A 17,660-nucleotide genomic window follows, 5' to 3' on the forward strand; every position below is an offset into this window, starting at 1 on the left:
ATTTCCCAATTGACCAAAGCAACATACTATCAATACAGAATAAGGAGCACAATGATTTACAAGGTATCCTTAAACAGTACCAAAAGCAATGGCAATGATATAAAAATAACAATGTACGCAATCCCTCCGAATTTTTTTTAAACATAAATCACGTGTATTAAAAAAGCCAAAACCGGGGGGCGGGGCCTGACCTGCAAGAGGAACAGTCTCATGGAGGAGAAGCTCCCGCTAAACAAACTGTTCCAAAGGGAAAAGCTCACAGTTTTTAAGCCGGCAATGACACCGGGGTACGTTACCCATGTTGGGAGACCCCCGGTGAATCACCTGACACCAAACTTGAGCACATTCCATAATCGTGTAACCGAGGCGGCAGGCTGCGGCCCGCGGTGGATGGAGCTGGGGGGAGACGGCCGCTCTCCTCGCCCATATGCTGGAGACACCGAGCCACTGCCTACCCGCTCCCCCCCCTCAGGACCGGTGGGGGTGATCCCGGTCCAAACCCTTCAGGCAGTAGGGCCACGACGAGCACTGACGACGGAACCGCACAGGCAGCCCTTTGCAACACGGGCCTCCACAATGGCGAACGCCACATGTGACCACAGCTGTCATACAGACAGATACCAAACCCTGGCCAAGCTTGAATCAACGCCTTCTGGGCGAAGCTAACAAGCAGAGAGCGGCAAGCCAAGAAACCAGCGCACAAGCCTGGCGGAGAACTCGTACGCACCCGCCAGGGCCGCACTGGCCCCCGCCTGACGAGACTTACAAAATGGCGCCGGAGAAGGAGACCATTCCCGCCCGCACTCAAACAGGCAAGGTCACACCGCATAAAGATCCCAACCCGAGGTGGCCCGCAAGCTTCTCAGAGCCCCGGCATAAAGCCAAAACCCATATGGAGACAACACACTGGCAAGCTACCCTCATGGCTCCGAACCCACCTGATGCCGCGGAAAGCCCCAGAGTATCAGAGGGGGACTTCACTTACCTGCACCACTAAAGAGGACACCCACAACGACGGGCTGGCGAGCCGACTGCTGGAACCAGCGACGCTGTACCTTGCAACCCCCCAGCAGGACTGCAAAGTATCCCCAACATCTCTCCCTGCGCTGGGCATAGGCTGATAATGAACTCACCTGTCGGGAGTCACAGAGGTTCATACTTCTGATGCAATGGACGCTACCCATGCAACACAGCAACCGCCTACACAGAGATACAATGGCAACGCAGAACCTTAAAGAGGACTCATTGTTTTGAACGTTTTTATGTAGTTAGCAATCTCTCTCACACTTGTTTCACTTGTTTCATACACGTGCAATGCCCTATTACTCACACCACTCACAGACAACTAGTCACCTACCCACCTAACAAAGCAAAGCCCGCCTGCCTGGCAACCCTCAAGCATATACCCCTTTATATACACATGCGACTCAAAAGCACGAAACATAGCAATGCCTCACCAGGCTCCAGGCTATTATGCCAACTACCCCCCTGATAATTTCACCGGCTACATAAATGGTACGGGGCAATAGGCATCAATATCCTACCGAAGCTAACACACTCACTTAGCCCTAGAGGCACCGCTAACCTCAATGCTTTAACCATGTTTAGTCCAGGAATGTTTCTGATTTTACTTAAACTGTCAAGATTACTCCTCACAATAATTAGCCTGGATGAACCTAAGGTTGTAACCAGTTCTACCTAACCTGACCTAGAAAAAAATGTGCTGTTAATGCTTGCCATGCTACTGTTTATCTTATTCTATTCCATTGGCTTGTATCAGCTATCATGGCGATATAAGCGTGTTTTGTAACTCTAAGCACTACAAAAATAAAGAATTAAAAAAAAAAAAAGGCAAAACCAGCAACACAATGATAATATACAAAGTATTAGGCTTACAATGATTCATTCAACAAAACCTAACCAACATAAAAATACATACCACAAGGAAAAGAAAAACAAAAGCAATGGTGAGAACAGAGAAATAATCAAGAAAATGCCCCCAACGTTTAGGCAAAATAGCCTTCATCAAGGGAGCATGATGGATTTGGATGCATAGATTGTTATTTTGATATGATTGCCATTGCTTTTGGTACTGTTTAAGGAAACCTTGTACATTTGATCTAGATAATAAAGATAATTTGCTTTTAATGGTTGTGCTCTCTATTCTTTACTGATAACATAAAAATATCATCAGCAATGGTCAACTGCGATAGGCTGAAAGGAGTCATGTGACGCCGCCAGGCTGAAGCACTTTTAGTACTGGCTTGAGGTACTTTAAACACTAACAATAATAATATATCACTAGACAATATAATAGGAAAGCAAGGCATGGATTGTAAATGAAACCTTGCCGTGCTAGTGCACACAATGCCCAAACGCATACCTATGTGTATATGGCTTTTTTGTGTAGATAAGCAAGAGCAAGGCATCATGGAGTGGCAAAGCTGCCATGAGAACAAAGTGCAAGGAGGTTTACTCAGCATTATTCCCCCTGTAAAAGTAACGTGTTTAACATTTAACCTTTACTAACATGCAGTTCGACATGGTAAAAACATTAAGATCATATCAAAATCACTGCATTGGTCTCCAGAGTCCTAAACTAGATACTTGATGTTCGTGTGAAAGCTTCTCCTCATAGTCTCATAGTCACAGAGCACTTACCTTATAGAACTTGGTGACAAACTAGTGTGCTATGTGGAGTGTGTAATACACACACTGGGGGAGATTCATCAAAGTTCTAAATAGTGGTCTAAAGTAGTACAATTGGGGATATCATTATTGAAACCAACAGGCACATTGTATTGATGACATCTCGCCTTTTAGATATGATCACAGGACACTTTGATAATCTTCCACATTGTGTGAAAAGATAATTGAGCAGGGACAAAATGTCAGTATATCTATAAGGCCAAAAGAATCAAATGAGCATATGTGGGGTTGGTTCCTATAATGACACAGACAGAGGGATTTATACTAGGGTAGTAACTGTGGGATGGTGGGCAGACTGAGTTGAGGGAGAGTACCTCTGATTTTGCACATTTGAACAGCAGCACTTCTCAGACTGACAACAGACATGAAACATATATAAAACCCATTCGTGTGCCGAAAGAAAAAAAGATTTGAAATACCAATTTTTTCTTGGTAAGTGAAAAAAAGGCATTAATTGTACCTTACCCTTTGCTGTAGCCAGTTGTGTTGAATTTATATTGCTGATGAGCTAAAGGGTGCTGCAATTGCTGAAAAACCTGCAAGCTTGATTAAACATGAAAATAAAACATCAACAGTTATAAAACATCTCTACCCAGAGATATCACAGTTCTTTTCTAAATTAATTACTATATTTGTTATTTTAGATTAGAGGAATTTTCCTAAAAAGGACCTGCGGCATTCCCTCTTGACCTCACCTCTTCTCCCTTTCTTTTTCTCTTTTCCACAGCGGATACACACACAGCGGACCCCAACCAAATGCTTTGATCATATAACCTATCATCACTAGAATGATGAAATAGCTGGAAGGACACTATATACAAAATGTGTTAAAAAATTATAACACTTTTGTCTCTTCTTTCTCCTCTCCTTCTTTTGATCTACTTACCGCTCCCTTGCAAAAAAAAAAAACCCAAAACCAAAACAAACAGTTTTGGCATTCACACATACTGGATATAATTAAAATTGTAGAACACATTTGCTGTTAGACTTCCAAGCATTAATTACAAACATCTAGCATCACCATGTCTGGAACTTGGCGGTTTTCGTCAGGGCATAATTCTCCAACTGGAGATATATGTTGGTTTATTTACAAAACAGTGAGATGATGACCAACAAAATTTAGGGGAAAAAAAGTTAGATGCTAAAATTATCTACACTTCAACAATCCCTTTCAGATATAACGGAACTCTGGTTATGACTGAAATATTATTTGTTATTATTGTTGAACACAACAAATTATATTTTGTTATAATATTTTAAAAATTATATCAAAATACACTTTAAAAAAAAAAATTATATATATATATATATATATATATACACACATACATACAAATATCAAAATACACTTAGAATATATATATCTATACAATTTAAAGGACCACTATAGGCACCCAGACAACTTCAGCTCAATAAAGTGGTCTGCGTGCCAGGTCCCCCTAGTTTTAACCCTGCAGCTGAAAACATAGCAGTTTCAGAGAAACTGCTATGTTTACACTGAAGGCACTATGTTTACACTCCATGACAGCCACTAGAGGCGCTTCCGCAATTTACACTAGGTAAATCGCACTTATTTGATGGGCATCACGGACCTCCAGCGTCAAAAAAGATCCCCATAGGAAAGCATTGAGTAATGCTTTCCTATGAATGGGTTTGAATGTGCCCGCTCCTCTGGCCACGCATGCGCATTCGGCTCCACTCGGGAGCTGATGTCAGCGGGGGAAGGTAAGCTGACATGCCCTCAGAGGGCACTCTAGACCCACATATATGGAGTGAATTTATGGCAAATTACAGAGGTTGGTTAGAAGATAATGACTTAGTAGAAGTCGCACAAAAATGGCATGATACTGCTGTTGAATTAACTAAATGTGGTTGTAGAGAAACCACCAGGAAAGGTGTACCATATTATCAATGTTTTGGACCTCTAGGGTCCCAGAGTAGGCAAGATCCTGGGAAAAATCTTGTAAACCCACCCCTTTACCAGGTTACTGCAGGGACTCCTTTGGTCCCTAAAGGCCAGGCGATTTCCCTTTTACGGAGATCAAAACCTCTCTTTCCAGTTATATTACGCAGTGGGACTTCATATGGTTCCCTAGTAGTCCCAGTAAGACCTATGGGTTCATTAGAGCAGGCAGGTAGTCCAGACTTAAGGGAACCCCTAGTTGCCCCCATAAACACCCCAGTGGGGCCATTAGCTCCATAATCTTCTACTCCCATAATACCCAAAGTTGAGAGCGTATACCATGAGAACAGACAGCCGAGCTCAGGTATCCAATACTGGGAAGAATATAAGCCCTGGACACCCAGTGAACAACTGGCAATAATACAGCACTTGGCAGATGTTGAAAAGGCCCCCTTAGCTCTAGTCCAGTCTCTAGCCACAATTCAAGCTACTTACCAGTGTACTTGGATGGATTTAAAACAGATTGTGGCACTAAAAGCTGGCCCCGTTTGGGCTAGAATAATTGCTAAATATACAGATGCCCATGAAGATAACCTCAAAAAAAGCAACATGCAAACAGATGAATGGTTTAGAACCAAGTCTGCATCTGGAGCATACTATGTCACTGCAATGAGAGAATGGGCTAAGGTAAAGACAGAGGAACTAGCCCATAAATTAGGAGATATACTACAAGGGAAAGATGAATCTGTAGAAACATTCTTCACCAGACTACAGATGGCTTGGGAGGCATTGGGTTACACTGATGTTGTAACCACTTCGAGCTTCGGTTTTAACCCCTTTGGCACCGAGGGAAGGGGCCCTGAAGGAGGGGGCCCCGAGGGAGAAGGGGACTCAAAGGGTCTATAGTGCCAGGAAATCGGGTTTGTTTTCTTGGCACTATAGGATCCCTTTAATTCTAAGTGTATGTATAAATTATCTATACATAAGTAAATTTATATATTGGGGGACCTGCGTCGCAACCTAGACAGAAATACCAGATTTAATCTGCATTTCCTATATTTGACCCTGTAACTTAACAAATCCCCATAAAATGTGTACATGGGGGTACTGTTTTACTTGTGAGACACTGCTGAACAAAATATGAGTGTTTTAAAACAGTAAAACATATCATAACAATATCATCGGTGAAAGTGCAGTTTTTGCGTGACAAATGCCAAATAAACATGAACACTAACTTTGGCCAGGGTTTGTGACTAAGTGGCAATTTAAAAAAAAGAAAAGATTGGACATTTGCAACTGGTATGCCATTATGGGGTTAATTTTCATTGCTGGGCTGCCATATGGTCTCAAAGGCAACACAGGCACACCAAACGAGTCCTGCAAAGTTTAATGTGTAAGAATTTAAATGGGCAAGCTCCTTATTTGACCCTGTAACTTTTCAAAACACCATGAAACCTGTACACGGGGGAGCATCATCGTACTCGTGGAACATCACAGCATACAAGTATGTGTGTTTTATTGCAGTAACAGTTAACAGTATTATGACATTCACAGTTAAAGAGCCTTGCAGAACTTGGAAAATAAAATGTCTTAATTTTCCACACTTTCTTTTAGATTGTATTCATATTAAATTGTGTTTCATATATAAATATTTTGATGTGAAGTGAAAGCCCTATTTCTCCTAAGCAACATTATATATAACAAGTGTGGGTGCACATAATTACTGTTGAACAGACAGAACTTGGACAATTGCCTCTGTCCTTAAGGGGTTAATTTACCTTGTGTCTATTTTTTGTCCTGGATTAACTGGCTGAAGAATTACGTTTTCTGTGGAATATAACATATAACAATCAAAACTGTTTACTTTTTATTTATTTGCCAATACACCACAATACATCAGTAAGCAACTCTAGTAGCAAAAATAATTTTCTTGAAGATTTGGATAATCATTAACACAATTAACCCATATTAATTGTATGAACAATTTATAAAACTGTTCCCAGTGGGTACATCACCGTATAAGAAATGAGTAGCAAGCATGCATTTTTATTTCTGCCCATAGGCACTAATAGTGTAAATTTGTTGGTTGCACACAAAACAGAACAATTAAATAATCTCACTGGAATTATTATTATTATTATTTTTATATAGCGCCTTTAAATTCTGTATTGCTTTACAAGGAGTGGGCGAACAAACATGTAATTGTAACCAGACAAGACCACCCCTTTTTATGGTACTCCAGCTTTTAACATTCTTACAGACTTGCCAACTGCTGTCAGTTGAGTATGAAAAAAATGAATAAGAAGATTCTGGATGAGTGAAAGGAAACAGCGAGCAAGTCAATGTTCACAAGCTTATATGTGCATTTCCAACCTTCTTGTCTTCCTGGAGAAAGAAGGGGTGGAAAGACTGCACATAGTTCTTGCCTTTTTAAAATCAAGCTATAAAATTAGGATGATCATTTTACAAGATGTTTTATTAGATGATTTCTCACATTTATGTTGCTGGGCTTTACAAACAGATATGTCAATAATTTATTCAAAATAAAACACTTCTCTAAATTCCATCAATACATGTCAAAGGGATCCCATAGTGCCAGGAAAACAAAGCCGTTTTAGTAGATTTCTAAGGTGCCCCCCTCCCTTGGCGCTTAAGCAGCTAAAACCCTTTCAGTCACTGACCTGAATCCAGCGCCAATGTCCCTCGGCGCTGGGTTAGGCTCCGCACATGCTCCTCCCCCGCTGACATCATCCGACGGGGAGACCTAATGCACATGTGCGGTAATGGCCGTGCTCGCATTAGGATTTCCACATAGGAAAGCATTCTGATGCTTTCCTATGGGGAAAAATCTGACACTGGAGGTCCTCATGCAGAGCGTGAGGACGTCCAGTGTCAGATAACGGACCAAATGTCTGTTTCAATTCCAGAAGCCCTCTAGTGACTGTCCAGCCACTGAGGGGAGTCTTAGAGCTGCAATGTAAACATTGCAGTTCTCTAGAACTGCAATGTTTTACATTGCAACACTAAGTGCAAAAGGGACACAGCACCCAGACCACTTCATTGAGCTGAAATGGTCTGGGTGCCTACAGTGTCCCTTTAAGGGTTTAGATGTATTCTTACTCTATGGGTTCTTGCACTGTTTACTTGAACCACACCTCTCATTTTATTTAATTTTAAGAATAAAATACATGTCTAAATTCTGACAATATGTGTTGGGGGTTAACGGAGATACATTGCCGAAAGAACAATTTAGGACAACTAGCATTGAATGGGGGGGGGGGGGGTGGGGGGGGGGTATTCTCTAAACTTGGGGAGATGCCAATAATGTGTAAAATGTAAGAAAGAAAGAAAGCTTTGCTCTATTTGTATTATATATAGAATAAATAGAGTAAAAAAACTCCAAGATAACCCAACTAGATGATTTTACTAAAGATATTTGTATATATATATATATATATATATATATATATATATATATCTGTATTTTTTTTTTCAGGGTAAATGTGGGTTTTGTATTGGTCTATTTTAATGAATTGTTTTGGTCAACACTCATTTCCACACTTTGCTCATGATACTTCACCTGTTGACACTGGAGAAAAATCATAGCTGTCTGGAGCTTGATGAAAACAACTAGAACTGGGCTCATTTCTTTGTGGAGCTGATGTTAGTGGCTGCCTGATTCTTTTTTTCTGATTGAAGATTGGTACAGGTAAATAACCTGCAAAGAAAACAAAAAAGAAATGCTTTGCAGAAATTCATTGGTAATGCTACTGAAATTAAAGCACATTCCTCTTGCTTTAGAGAGACATGGACAAAGAAAGTTATTTAAATCATCAGTTACTTACAGCATTCAAAACTCTCTTCAGATCACCTATTTATTCACATGCATAAAATAAGAAACAGTGGCAAAGTCAGCACCATTTTTACTGCTTAAAACCCTTTATTATGTTATTATTTATATAGCGCCAACAAATTCTGCAGCGCTTTACAGTGGGTGGACGAACAGACATGTAGTTGTAACCAGACAGGTTGGACACACAGGAACAGAGGGGTTGAGGGCCCTGCTGAATGAACTTACATGCTAGAGGGAGAGTGGTAATGTGATACAAAAGGTAAGGATAGTATTAGACTAATTACAGTTGCAAGAGAGGAATCAGTCGGGAGCTATTAACAGTTTAATTGATACGCTTTTATGACGTGGGTTTTTAATGATTTTTTGAAGGAGTGGACACTAGGTAAGCATCTAACGGAGGAGGGAAGTGAGTTCCACAGGAACGGTGCAGCCCTTGGGAAGTCTTGAAGGCGAGCATTAGAGGTGGGAGTACGGACAGAAGATAGACGTAAGTCTTCAGCAGAGCATAAGGTCATACTTGTGTATTAGGGAGGATAGATAGGTGGGAGCAGCATAATGCAGAGATTTGAAAGCAAGAATCAGAATTTTAAATTGAGCCCTATATCTTACAGGAAGCCAATGTAGGGATTGACAGAAGGGTGAGGCATGGGCAGTGCGGGCAGGAAGATGAGCCTCGCCGTCGCATTCATTATGGACTGTAACAGCGCAAGTTGGGAGCAGCTAAGACCACTGAGAAGCGGATTACAGTAGTCAAGTCGAGAAAGGACAGTGGAATAGATCAGCACCTTAGTCGCATCTGGCGTTAAGTAGGGTCGGATGCGCGCAATGTTTTTGAGATGGAAACGACAGGATTTGGTGATAGACTGAACATGAGGCGTGAAGGAGAGGTCGGAGTCAAAGAGAACACCTAGGCAGCGAGCCTGCGTGGTGGAGCTGATGGTAGCACTGTTGACTTGGAGGGAGACAGACACAGGAGTAGCAACAATTGAGGGTGGAAAGACCAGAATTTCAGTTTTGGTCAAGTTGAGTTTAAGAAAGTGGGCAGCCATCCAGTTAGAAATAGCAGAAAGGCAGTCAGAGACACGAGTCAAGAGGGATAGGGAAAGATCAGAAGAGGACAGGTAGCTTTGCATGTCATCTGCATAGAAATGATATTGGAAGCCAAAGGAGCTAATGAGTTTACCAAGGGAGACAATATAGATAGAGGACAGTAGGGGACTATGGACTGAACCTTGGCAGACACCAACAGAGAGGAGTTGGGGAGAAGAAGTAGAGGCAGAGAAAGAAACACTGAAAGAGCGCTGGGAGACAGGCCGCAGACAGGTCAAGAAGAATTAGGATAGAGTAGTGACCACAAGATTTTGCAGTGATTAGATCATTGGATACTTTGGTCAGTGTCGTTTCCAGAGTGCTTAGTGCGGAAACCAGACTGAAGCAGGTCCAGCAGAGTTGAAGACAGAGTATGGATGAGATGCGAGGGAATTGGATCTATGGAGCAGGTGGTGGGGAGGGAGGATTGGAGCAGAGCAAAAACTTCTTCCACTGCAGCAAGTGCGAATAAACATAGAACAGCAGAGGGAGTGGGGTTAGGGGAAGTATTGTAAGGGGAAGAAGAAAGATGAGAGATCTCTTCCCTGATTGTAGAGATCTTGTCAGTGAAGTGAGTTGCAACGTCTTTATAAAAAAGGTGTGTGGATTTTGTATATTGACACTGTAGATTTTATATGGTGGCATTTACTATATTGAGCTGCACACCGAACTGAGGAATACCATTCATTTTAGCCCATACATATCAATTTAGTATATATTTTATTAGAGGAAACAAGTTTTGTTTTTTATTATTATGATTCCAGATTTGTTTCAGCATAACATGTTTCATTGCTTTGGTTCCAAACAGGGACATTGTGCTGCTTGGGTCCAAGCACATCGATGCAGTCACACACACACACACCCTTACGAAAAAATACTCTTACAGATGCTCAGAGGTGCTTTCATGTTAATTTAGTTTGAGTGCAGTTCACTTATGCTGCACGCTACTTGTAAAAAAAGATTTTTAATAGGGTCTGAACCCAGTGAGGGTGGCAAATTGTTACCCCCCTTCCTTAAAGTGCCACCTGGGACCATGGCCCCAAAACAAATGTTCCAGGCACATAGTCTGGGTATTGTATACATAGTCTGGGTATTGTATATTTGTAACTGCACAGATAAAAGAAAACAGATATTTACTACATTGGCTTGCAGTGGTTATGGTGCGTAGTGTCCTTCATAGTAAAAAATAAAACTGATTTGTTACGAATTTGATGTAAATAATGGACAATTAAGGAGCATTCTCTATAAACTGTCACATGGTATTCTTATTACAGATATACATTAATTTCAGACACAGCCCACGATGAAGGAGTATCAGTCACAGGCCAGGACTGACGCTTTATGTCCCCTGTTCTCCATCTTACAGTGACTAAATACAAGTTGCTCTACCCGAGGAGGCCCTGGGTGTGGTGCTGGGCGGAAAGCTCCGTTTCATGTTCCCTCTCAGCACTTCGCACGGACACACCGGTAACTATAGCAACACACGGGGTGTGAGAGGAACGGGGACCCACAATGCACAGCGCGCAACACTGCTTTCCCGCCAACTGAACCCGAACTCCTGCGGCCGTTACTGCGCGCGGTGGCAAGTCCTTTCCCTCTGCGCGCGTGTTAAGTCATCACTTTCAGCTCTACCCTTGTTTTTCATTACTTAACCCCGCCCACTTTTATTCTTCCTAACCAATCGTCGGGCGCCTTTTTTTCTTCATAGCCAATCGTCGGGCGCCTTAAAAGTCTTAGCCTAGTGACTCCCTGAGGAGCCAGTTGAGCTCTTCAGTGTAGTGTGAGCACGTTGAGTTTGCTGGCTTGTTACAAAGCAGTCATTATGAAGTGATAGACCACAGGCAGGGCCATGCCACCATGTTAGGTTTACAGTCAGGATTAGTAATACCTCCTGTTCATAGCCCAGTGTAAGCCAATCACTCACAGGGACATGAATCAAAATGTTTCTGAACAGCTTCCCTCCCCTAATAATGTATTAGCAGTAAAGTCACCAGTTAGGTCAATATCTGAGTAATGACTGAGGTCTGCTGGTCATTTCTCCCTAATTTATTGTAATGCCCATTTTCTTGTGTGCAGACCATAGGCGGGTCATATACAGGGTAATTCACCAAAGTGAGAATTGGCGTGAATTCACAGTAAATTTAAACTTTATGGCCGAATTAACCAAACTGGAAGCATTTTCCCACTAAGCTATGCTTCCAGTTTGGCTAATTTTATTTTGCCTTTCCAGGCAGTTCTCTCTTTAGTGAATAACAAAATAAAAGATTTAAATAATTATGTGCAGTTTAGTTTCTAGAAATATATGATGATCACCACCCTCCTTTGGTAAAACTTAACAAACACAATGCTAAAGAGCATTCACAGTGCGGGGTGGTGATATTCAATCTTATTTATTATATGTATTGAACACATTTTTGCCACCCAGGTGAAAGCCACAATAAAACATGCTATAATCAACTTGTATGTGACAAAATGTTTTTAATAGCTTAAAAAATAAAGAAAAGAAAAATCCATAGTGTCATCAGAAGCAGAGGTGTCATATTCTTTGTTTTTGTTTTAAGCGCATGCGCGACACTTTATGTTGCTTGTTGTTAGGAGACCTGTAAGCCATTACCATGGGGGTTTACATGGCTAAAATAGAGCCTTACTTAATAAAGTAATGTAGGGGGTATATAAGGGTTGGTGAGTTAAGATAACTGCATGCAGGTCTCCATAAGAAAGTCCAGCGGATGAAATTGGTAGGAGACAATCACAGCGACATAGTGTAATATCAGTGGCCGACTAAGGTGTCGGTAAACTGGGAGCGAAGCAGAATGATTTTGGATGGTATCATTGGCGTGATCAGGACATGTTAGCGCCAATAAAATATTTTATTGTTCCAGTACCTTGGCAGGAGGGCCAGAAGTGGCGATAAATCTCTTATAGATCTATTTTAGTTGTTATAGTTTTGCAAATGTGTATTTTTATATTTATTGAAATATTGTGATTGAATATATTACAATAGGGTGCATCTCGTCAATAATCTCTTACAGAGACGGCTCTCCAGTTAGGTAGGAACTTAAGGCCTTACGCTGACTGGAGCCTCACATCCGCCTAACTGGCTTTAGGACAGACTGATCTTGTCGGGTCCTAGGTCTGTGATCAAAGACCCGACAACGGGAGGGGGACCAGGGGTTTGCCCTGTATGCCACCAGCTGCGTGTTCCCTCCACTCAGTCTGCCTGGGGAAAAGAGAGTCCAGTACCTCCCGTCTGCAGCTCCCCCTGGTGCAGAGCTGCAAACCATGTGGTAGGGGTCTAGCGAGCTTGGCCAGTTGGAGCGTTGCCACAGGTTATCATTGCAATGCTATGACACTTCAAATGCCGGAGCTCGCTAGATTTCTACCACGTGGTCTGCAAATTTGCACCTGACCGAGCTGCAGTTTGGATAGCTAGCCCTCTGGACCACCAGGGAGTGGATTCCTTTTTTTTTTTTTTTTTTTAAGGTATTTCTATGGAGGCTGGTCACTAAAACACAGATTTCCTCCCACACACTGTCACACACACACACTGTCACCATCTCCTCACACTGTCATCATTCCCACACACACACTGTCACCCCCCTAAACACACTGTTCCCCCCCCCCCCCTACACACACTGTTACTAATTTTGCATATTTGTATTTGCATTTGTATTACACTGCCATGTTACAGTGCTACCGCCAATCTCATGTGTTCCCTGTTAAGGGTTAATAAATATGTAGGGATGTAGAAATATGCTCCTCTCTGACTCGTTAGAGATTTAACCTTTTAGCTGCATGCAGCAAAGTGAATTATTAGTGCATGACTCAACTAAAATGTTTAGCCTTGACATGGCAGGTGAACTTACTTTTGAATGGCCATGAGAGTGATACTAAAAAAAATCTCCAATTATTCTATATCGTTAGGAATACAAATCTGTGTTCTTAACAATATAGAGCCCTCTAAACCTCCCTCCTCTCTTACTCACTTACCCAATTTTAGCACCAATCTCCCTCGGCACTTGGTTGGCGCTCGCCTCTATCATCGACCCAGGGGCTAAAGCACACGCGCAAGGAGCACCAGTAGTGCATTAGGCCTACTTTGCTTCAACGCTTTCCTACGGGGATTTTACTGACGCTGGATATCCTTTTGCAGAGCGTGAGGACGTCCAGCGTCAGGCGACCAAAAGTTTGTTAGTAATCAGAAAGCGCCTCTAGTGGCTGTCTGATTGACAGCCACTAGAAACAGTCTTAGTCCTGCAATGTAATTATTGCAGTTCCTCAAAAACTGCAATGATTTACATTGCAGGACTAAGTGGACCTGGGACACGGCATCCAGACCACTTCAATAAGATGAAGTGGTCTGGGTGACTATAGTGTCCCTTTAAATGTGCATAGGGATTTGGGATTGTGTGCAAGTAACGTTTTTCTTTGTTTTTTTTTATTGTATGTATTGGGGCTGATGTGTACTATAGTCATTGCTACCACCCATAAGTAATAGGAGTTTGAGTGCAGGGCTTAATATTGTATGTTTAAATAAATATACACCTTTATGCAGCAATTTTGAATCTGGTGACCATTATTAAACTTTCTGTCCCAGCATTCCACATTTAATGCTGGGAGTTAATTGATTAAACTATAATTTGTTAGAAACATGCCTAGTTGAAGATATCCTCTAAATTTCCCCAACGCGACCGTTTATGGTACTTGCATGATCATTGCCATATCTCCTTGATGGCTGTCCTGGGAAGGGGAGCACAGCAGGAATTAAGTAATGGAGAGCTCTTGACAAAGGCGCATGCTGACGCCGAAACGCGCGTTGAGCATAACTGATACTACTATATATTCTACTTAGGATCACTATCTACTTTATTAAGAATTTGGGTTTGGGGATTTATTTATTTTTGAGTCACTAGGGCTTGTTGCACTCATTTTTCATTTAGCCTTCTAGCCGTTCGTTTTAAATCTGAGATACCTTACTTGAAGGGAGACTTTAAAGGGAGACTTTTGTTGCCATCCTCAGTATGCCGTGCAAAGACGACTTTTTACTGTCAACAAGTCTTTAGTTCTCTTAGGATTTATTCATATGAACACATTATGGGGATTGAGTAAAGAGCATTCTAGATACTCGCCTTTTTTTGAGGGGTTTTTGTACAAGCCAAGCGAGCACTTGAGATTTCTGAGCTCTGTCTGGCCAGACCAATTTAATCACCCCACGTTCCTTTCGTATATTATTTTATTAAGCGTGGCATTGGGGTTTAGATTGAGTGAACTGGGGAGGTAAGAGGTTCATAGGCTAATATTCCGATTATATTATTAATGCGGTCTATAGTGCCGTCCACTCTCTACCTTCCCCTCAGTACGCCGATACCCTTATTGCATTTGGGGACCATTTGGAGTATTCTAATTGGGGGGACAGTGTTATCCACCGACTAGCATTGAGATTACACTACTAGTTCGGCTTATACTGCTCCCCATATACTCCTATATACCTTCTGCAATCTACTGCCTTGGCTGTTAATAACATCCCCTACCGCCCCTGATTTTATTTTTGACTGTACCTATTATGTATAACTCTAGTTAGTAGCAATATATGTGCAATTGTAACTTGTAAGCACATCGCTCAATTAAGGTTCACGCGAACAGTCTTTATTTTCAGGGGATACATTCTTATTCTTTTTCTAGCCCACACTTTGTATAGTCGACTTAAGAATACTGTGTCCGCTCATAAGCTGTTTGTAACAGTTCTTCCTAGCTGTTTCAACATTAACTAGGAGACAAGCATACATTGTGAGCTTAGCCCACACTTAGTATGTCTAGCTGACTGCGGACAAGGTGTCATTTGGAAGCTATTCACAATAAGCTCTTGTTAATATTTTATCTCCAATAGTAGCCAAGAGTTTTTCATACCGTGTGAGTGCTATTGTTTGGATAGATTAACTGATGATCCTATTTTTATAATTTGGTCACTGTGCACATACCTTTTTTCACTTTATTTAATTTATTTCCCTTAAGAGGGACTAATAAAGATTTATATATACTGTAATTAGTTATTTTTATGCTCCATTATTGGCAACTCTTTGCAATTAATTGGCGGAGCAGATCCATTTAGGGTTTAGATTCTGTTTTTGGGTGCACTGTTCTAGTTAACCCATTTCAGTTTTTTTCTTTTGCTAATGGAGAGAAATATGTTGCATGTGGTGCATGGGACCTAAGGGAATAAAGAGATACAGAAGGATGTGGACACCTCTGAGCATATGTGGACAAATATTCTTATGTATAGAACAAAATGTGACATTAAAGGGACACTCTACTGACAAACCAAAAAATAAAATAAATAAATCACTGTTTAGAAGATATGCCCCGATAAAAACATGCATGCCTTTATTTATGCATTTTTTCATTGCAGGTATAGCTAAAAACAACTTTCAAAAGCTGCGGTTCTCTTGCCTGAAGCCTTTGCCAGGCCTCCCCTTCTAAACCAGCCCAGACTTTCTGTGGCTGTCCAATCCCAGACTTCTAAATGCTGCTTAATGAGAAATCTTTGCAAGGCAGGTGCTCTGAGCTGTCACCTACCTTTTGAGTTTATCTCCACCAGTTGTCTCCTTGAAAGCCTCCTTGACAATGCATCTCTATGAAGAGGTTCTGATTGGCGCAGAATTTTTATGTGCATGCGCAATAGCCTCCCAATGCTTTCCTATGGGAAATACTTGGATTGGCTGAGATCATCAAGACTGATGATCTCAGCAAAAAAGGTGGAGCCAGTTGTGAGGGGATCCGCGTGGCACTGGAAAAAGGTAAATAAAACACATTTTTAACAGGGGCAAAGGGGGGAGGGGCACGTACCTAAACAGCACTTTAAACCTATACTGTCAGGAAAACACGTTTTTTTTGTTTGTTTTTTATTATTCCTGACACTATAGTGTTCCTTTAATTAGTTAACCTTTCTTAAGTCTGCCTCAGGGCTTACTGATGTGAATGTATTGAGCAATCATTTTAGGGTGTTAACAAGGAAAGTAAGAATGTCGCGTGTTTTATTATCATTTATTGATAGTTTCTCTCTCATGATTTTCTAACAAACAAGTAATTTTAGCTTCATTTTGTACAACAAAAATCTGTTTCTTAAATACATTATATACCACAAAAAGAAATGTGTAGGACTGAAGTTACTCTAGAAATTCTAACTGGGCATTAACAAGTGATTATAGAAGCTGCAGTAAGCATGTTCTGGGTCACAGACAGTATATGCTCAGTACTGGCTGTTGAATGGTGTTTTTCTCCCCTGCAGTTCATGTTTAGAAGTTACATCATACTAGTTTTTTTTTTTTTTTTGTGATCAGGATTGTTCATAATAATCACTTTAAACATTGGTGAAATAGAAGTGCAGCAATCTGAACCTATTAACACAGGGAATGCAAACACAAGCAGTTTAGTGGCAGACAAAGCAGTTCCTGTGTTTGCAAAAGCAATGTGATTGATACAATCACTTCTGGATTATTTAGTTTGTAGGAAGTGAATTTAAGGCGTGTTTCATCTTTTGTTTCTTGTTGTACTATGTACAGAGTGTCTGTGGATAATTAAGCTGTATTCCAGTAGTACTTTTTCACACTAGCAGAACATCCAGATTGTTTTTTTTTTTGGCTGCCTTAACTGGACCTCTTCCTGACTCTCAGAGAGACTGTTTGCCTGGAGTTCTGCACTGGTGGAAAAGAATTGAAAGGTCTGTACAAGTAATTTTTTTTCTCTGATAATAAGTGATCTATGATCAGTTATTACAAAGCTAGATTGCTGAATAGTTTTAATGTTCCTGTGCAAGTTTCAAAGGGCAACTAAGTAACTTAAGCAAAACTAAGAAAACATTGTTACATAGATCCTGTGTATAAATAGCTTGGAAGGAAATGTAAGTCGAGTCTTCAGAGCACTGGATATTTCGTATGTATGGGTGTTGGGTAACTGAAAAAGGCAGTGTGATTTTTCCAGGCACAACCATTTTCTGATATTTTATTTAACAGAGCATGCTGGGAGTTGTAGTCTGATGATGAAGACTGAGTGCAAGCTTTGAGTTGTAGTTTGGATTGACGGGGGTTACTTATTGGTTGATTTACTTGT

The 17,660-nt window shown here is 41.1% G+C and overlaps 2 protein-coding genes across 3 annotated transcripts in view; one reads left to right on the top strand and one right to left on the bottom strand.

The window, feature by feature from the left end:
• The window catches only part of SPATA22 (spermatogenesis associated 22), a 34,323-nt gene extending 23,273 nt beyond the window's left edge, over nucleotides 1-11,050 (bottom strand). Inside the window, exons 1-4 of the mRNA XM_063441509.1 lie at nucleotides 10,944-11,050; nucleotides 8,193-8,330; nucleotides 6,391-6,439; nucleotides 3,175-3,252 (exon numbers count right to left, since the gene is read on the bottom strand). Of these exons, the coding sequence (XP_063297579.1) occupies nucleotides 3,175-3,252; nucleotides 6,391-6,439; nucleotides 8,193-8,330; nucleotides 10,944-10,989 (311 nt within the window). The 5' untranslated portion in view covers nucleotides 10,990-11,050. The remainder of the gene's footprint in view (nucleotides 1-3,174; nucleotides 3,253-6,390; nucleotides 6,440-8,192; nucleotides 8,331-10,943) is intronic.
• ASPA (aspartoacylase) overlaps nucleotides 1-17,660 on the top strand; it is a 186,575-nt gene that overhangs the window by 144,319 nt on the left and 24,596 nt on the right. Inside the window, exon 1 of one of the 2 annotated variants that reach the window (XM_063449342.1) lies at nucleotides 16,968-17,271. The exons of the other annotated variant lie outside the window; for it this stretch is intronic. The gene's annotated coding sequence lies outside the window, so the exon portion shown is untranslated. Of the gene's footprint in view, nucleotides 1-16,967; nucleotides 17,272-17,660 lie in introns of those variants that run through there. 2 annotated transcript variants of the gene reach the window in all.

This window comes from Pelobates fuscus, chromosome 1 (assembly GCF_036172605.1).
Source record: "Pelobates fuscus isolate aPelFus1 chromosome 1, aPelFus1.pri, whole genome shotgun sequence".
In the NCBI taxonomy this organism is placed as follows: Eukaryota; Metazoa; Chordata; class Amphibia; order Anura; family Pelobatidae; genus Pelobates; species Pelobates fuscus.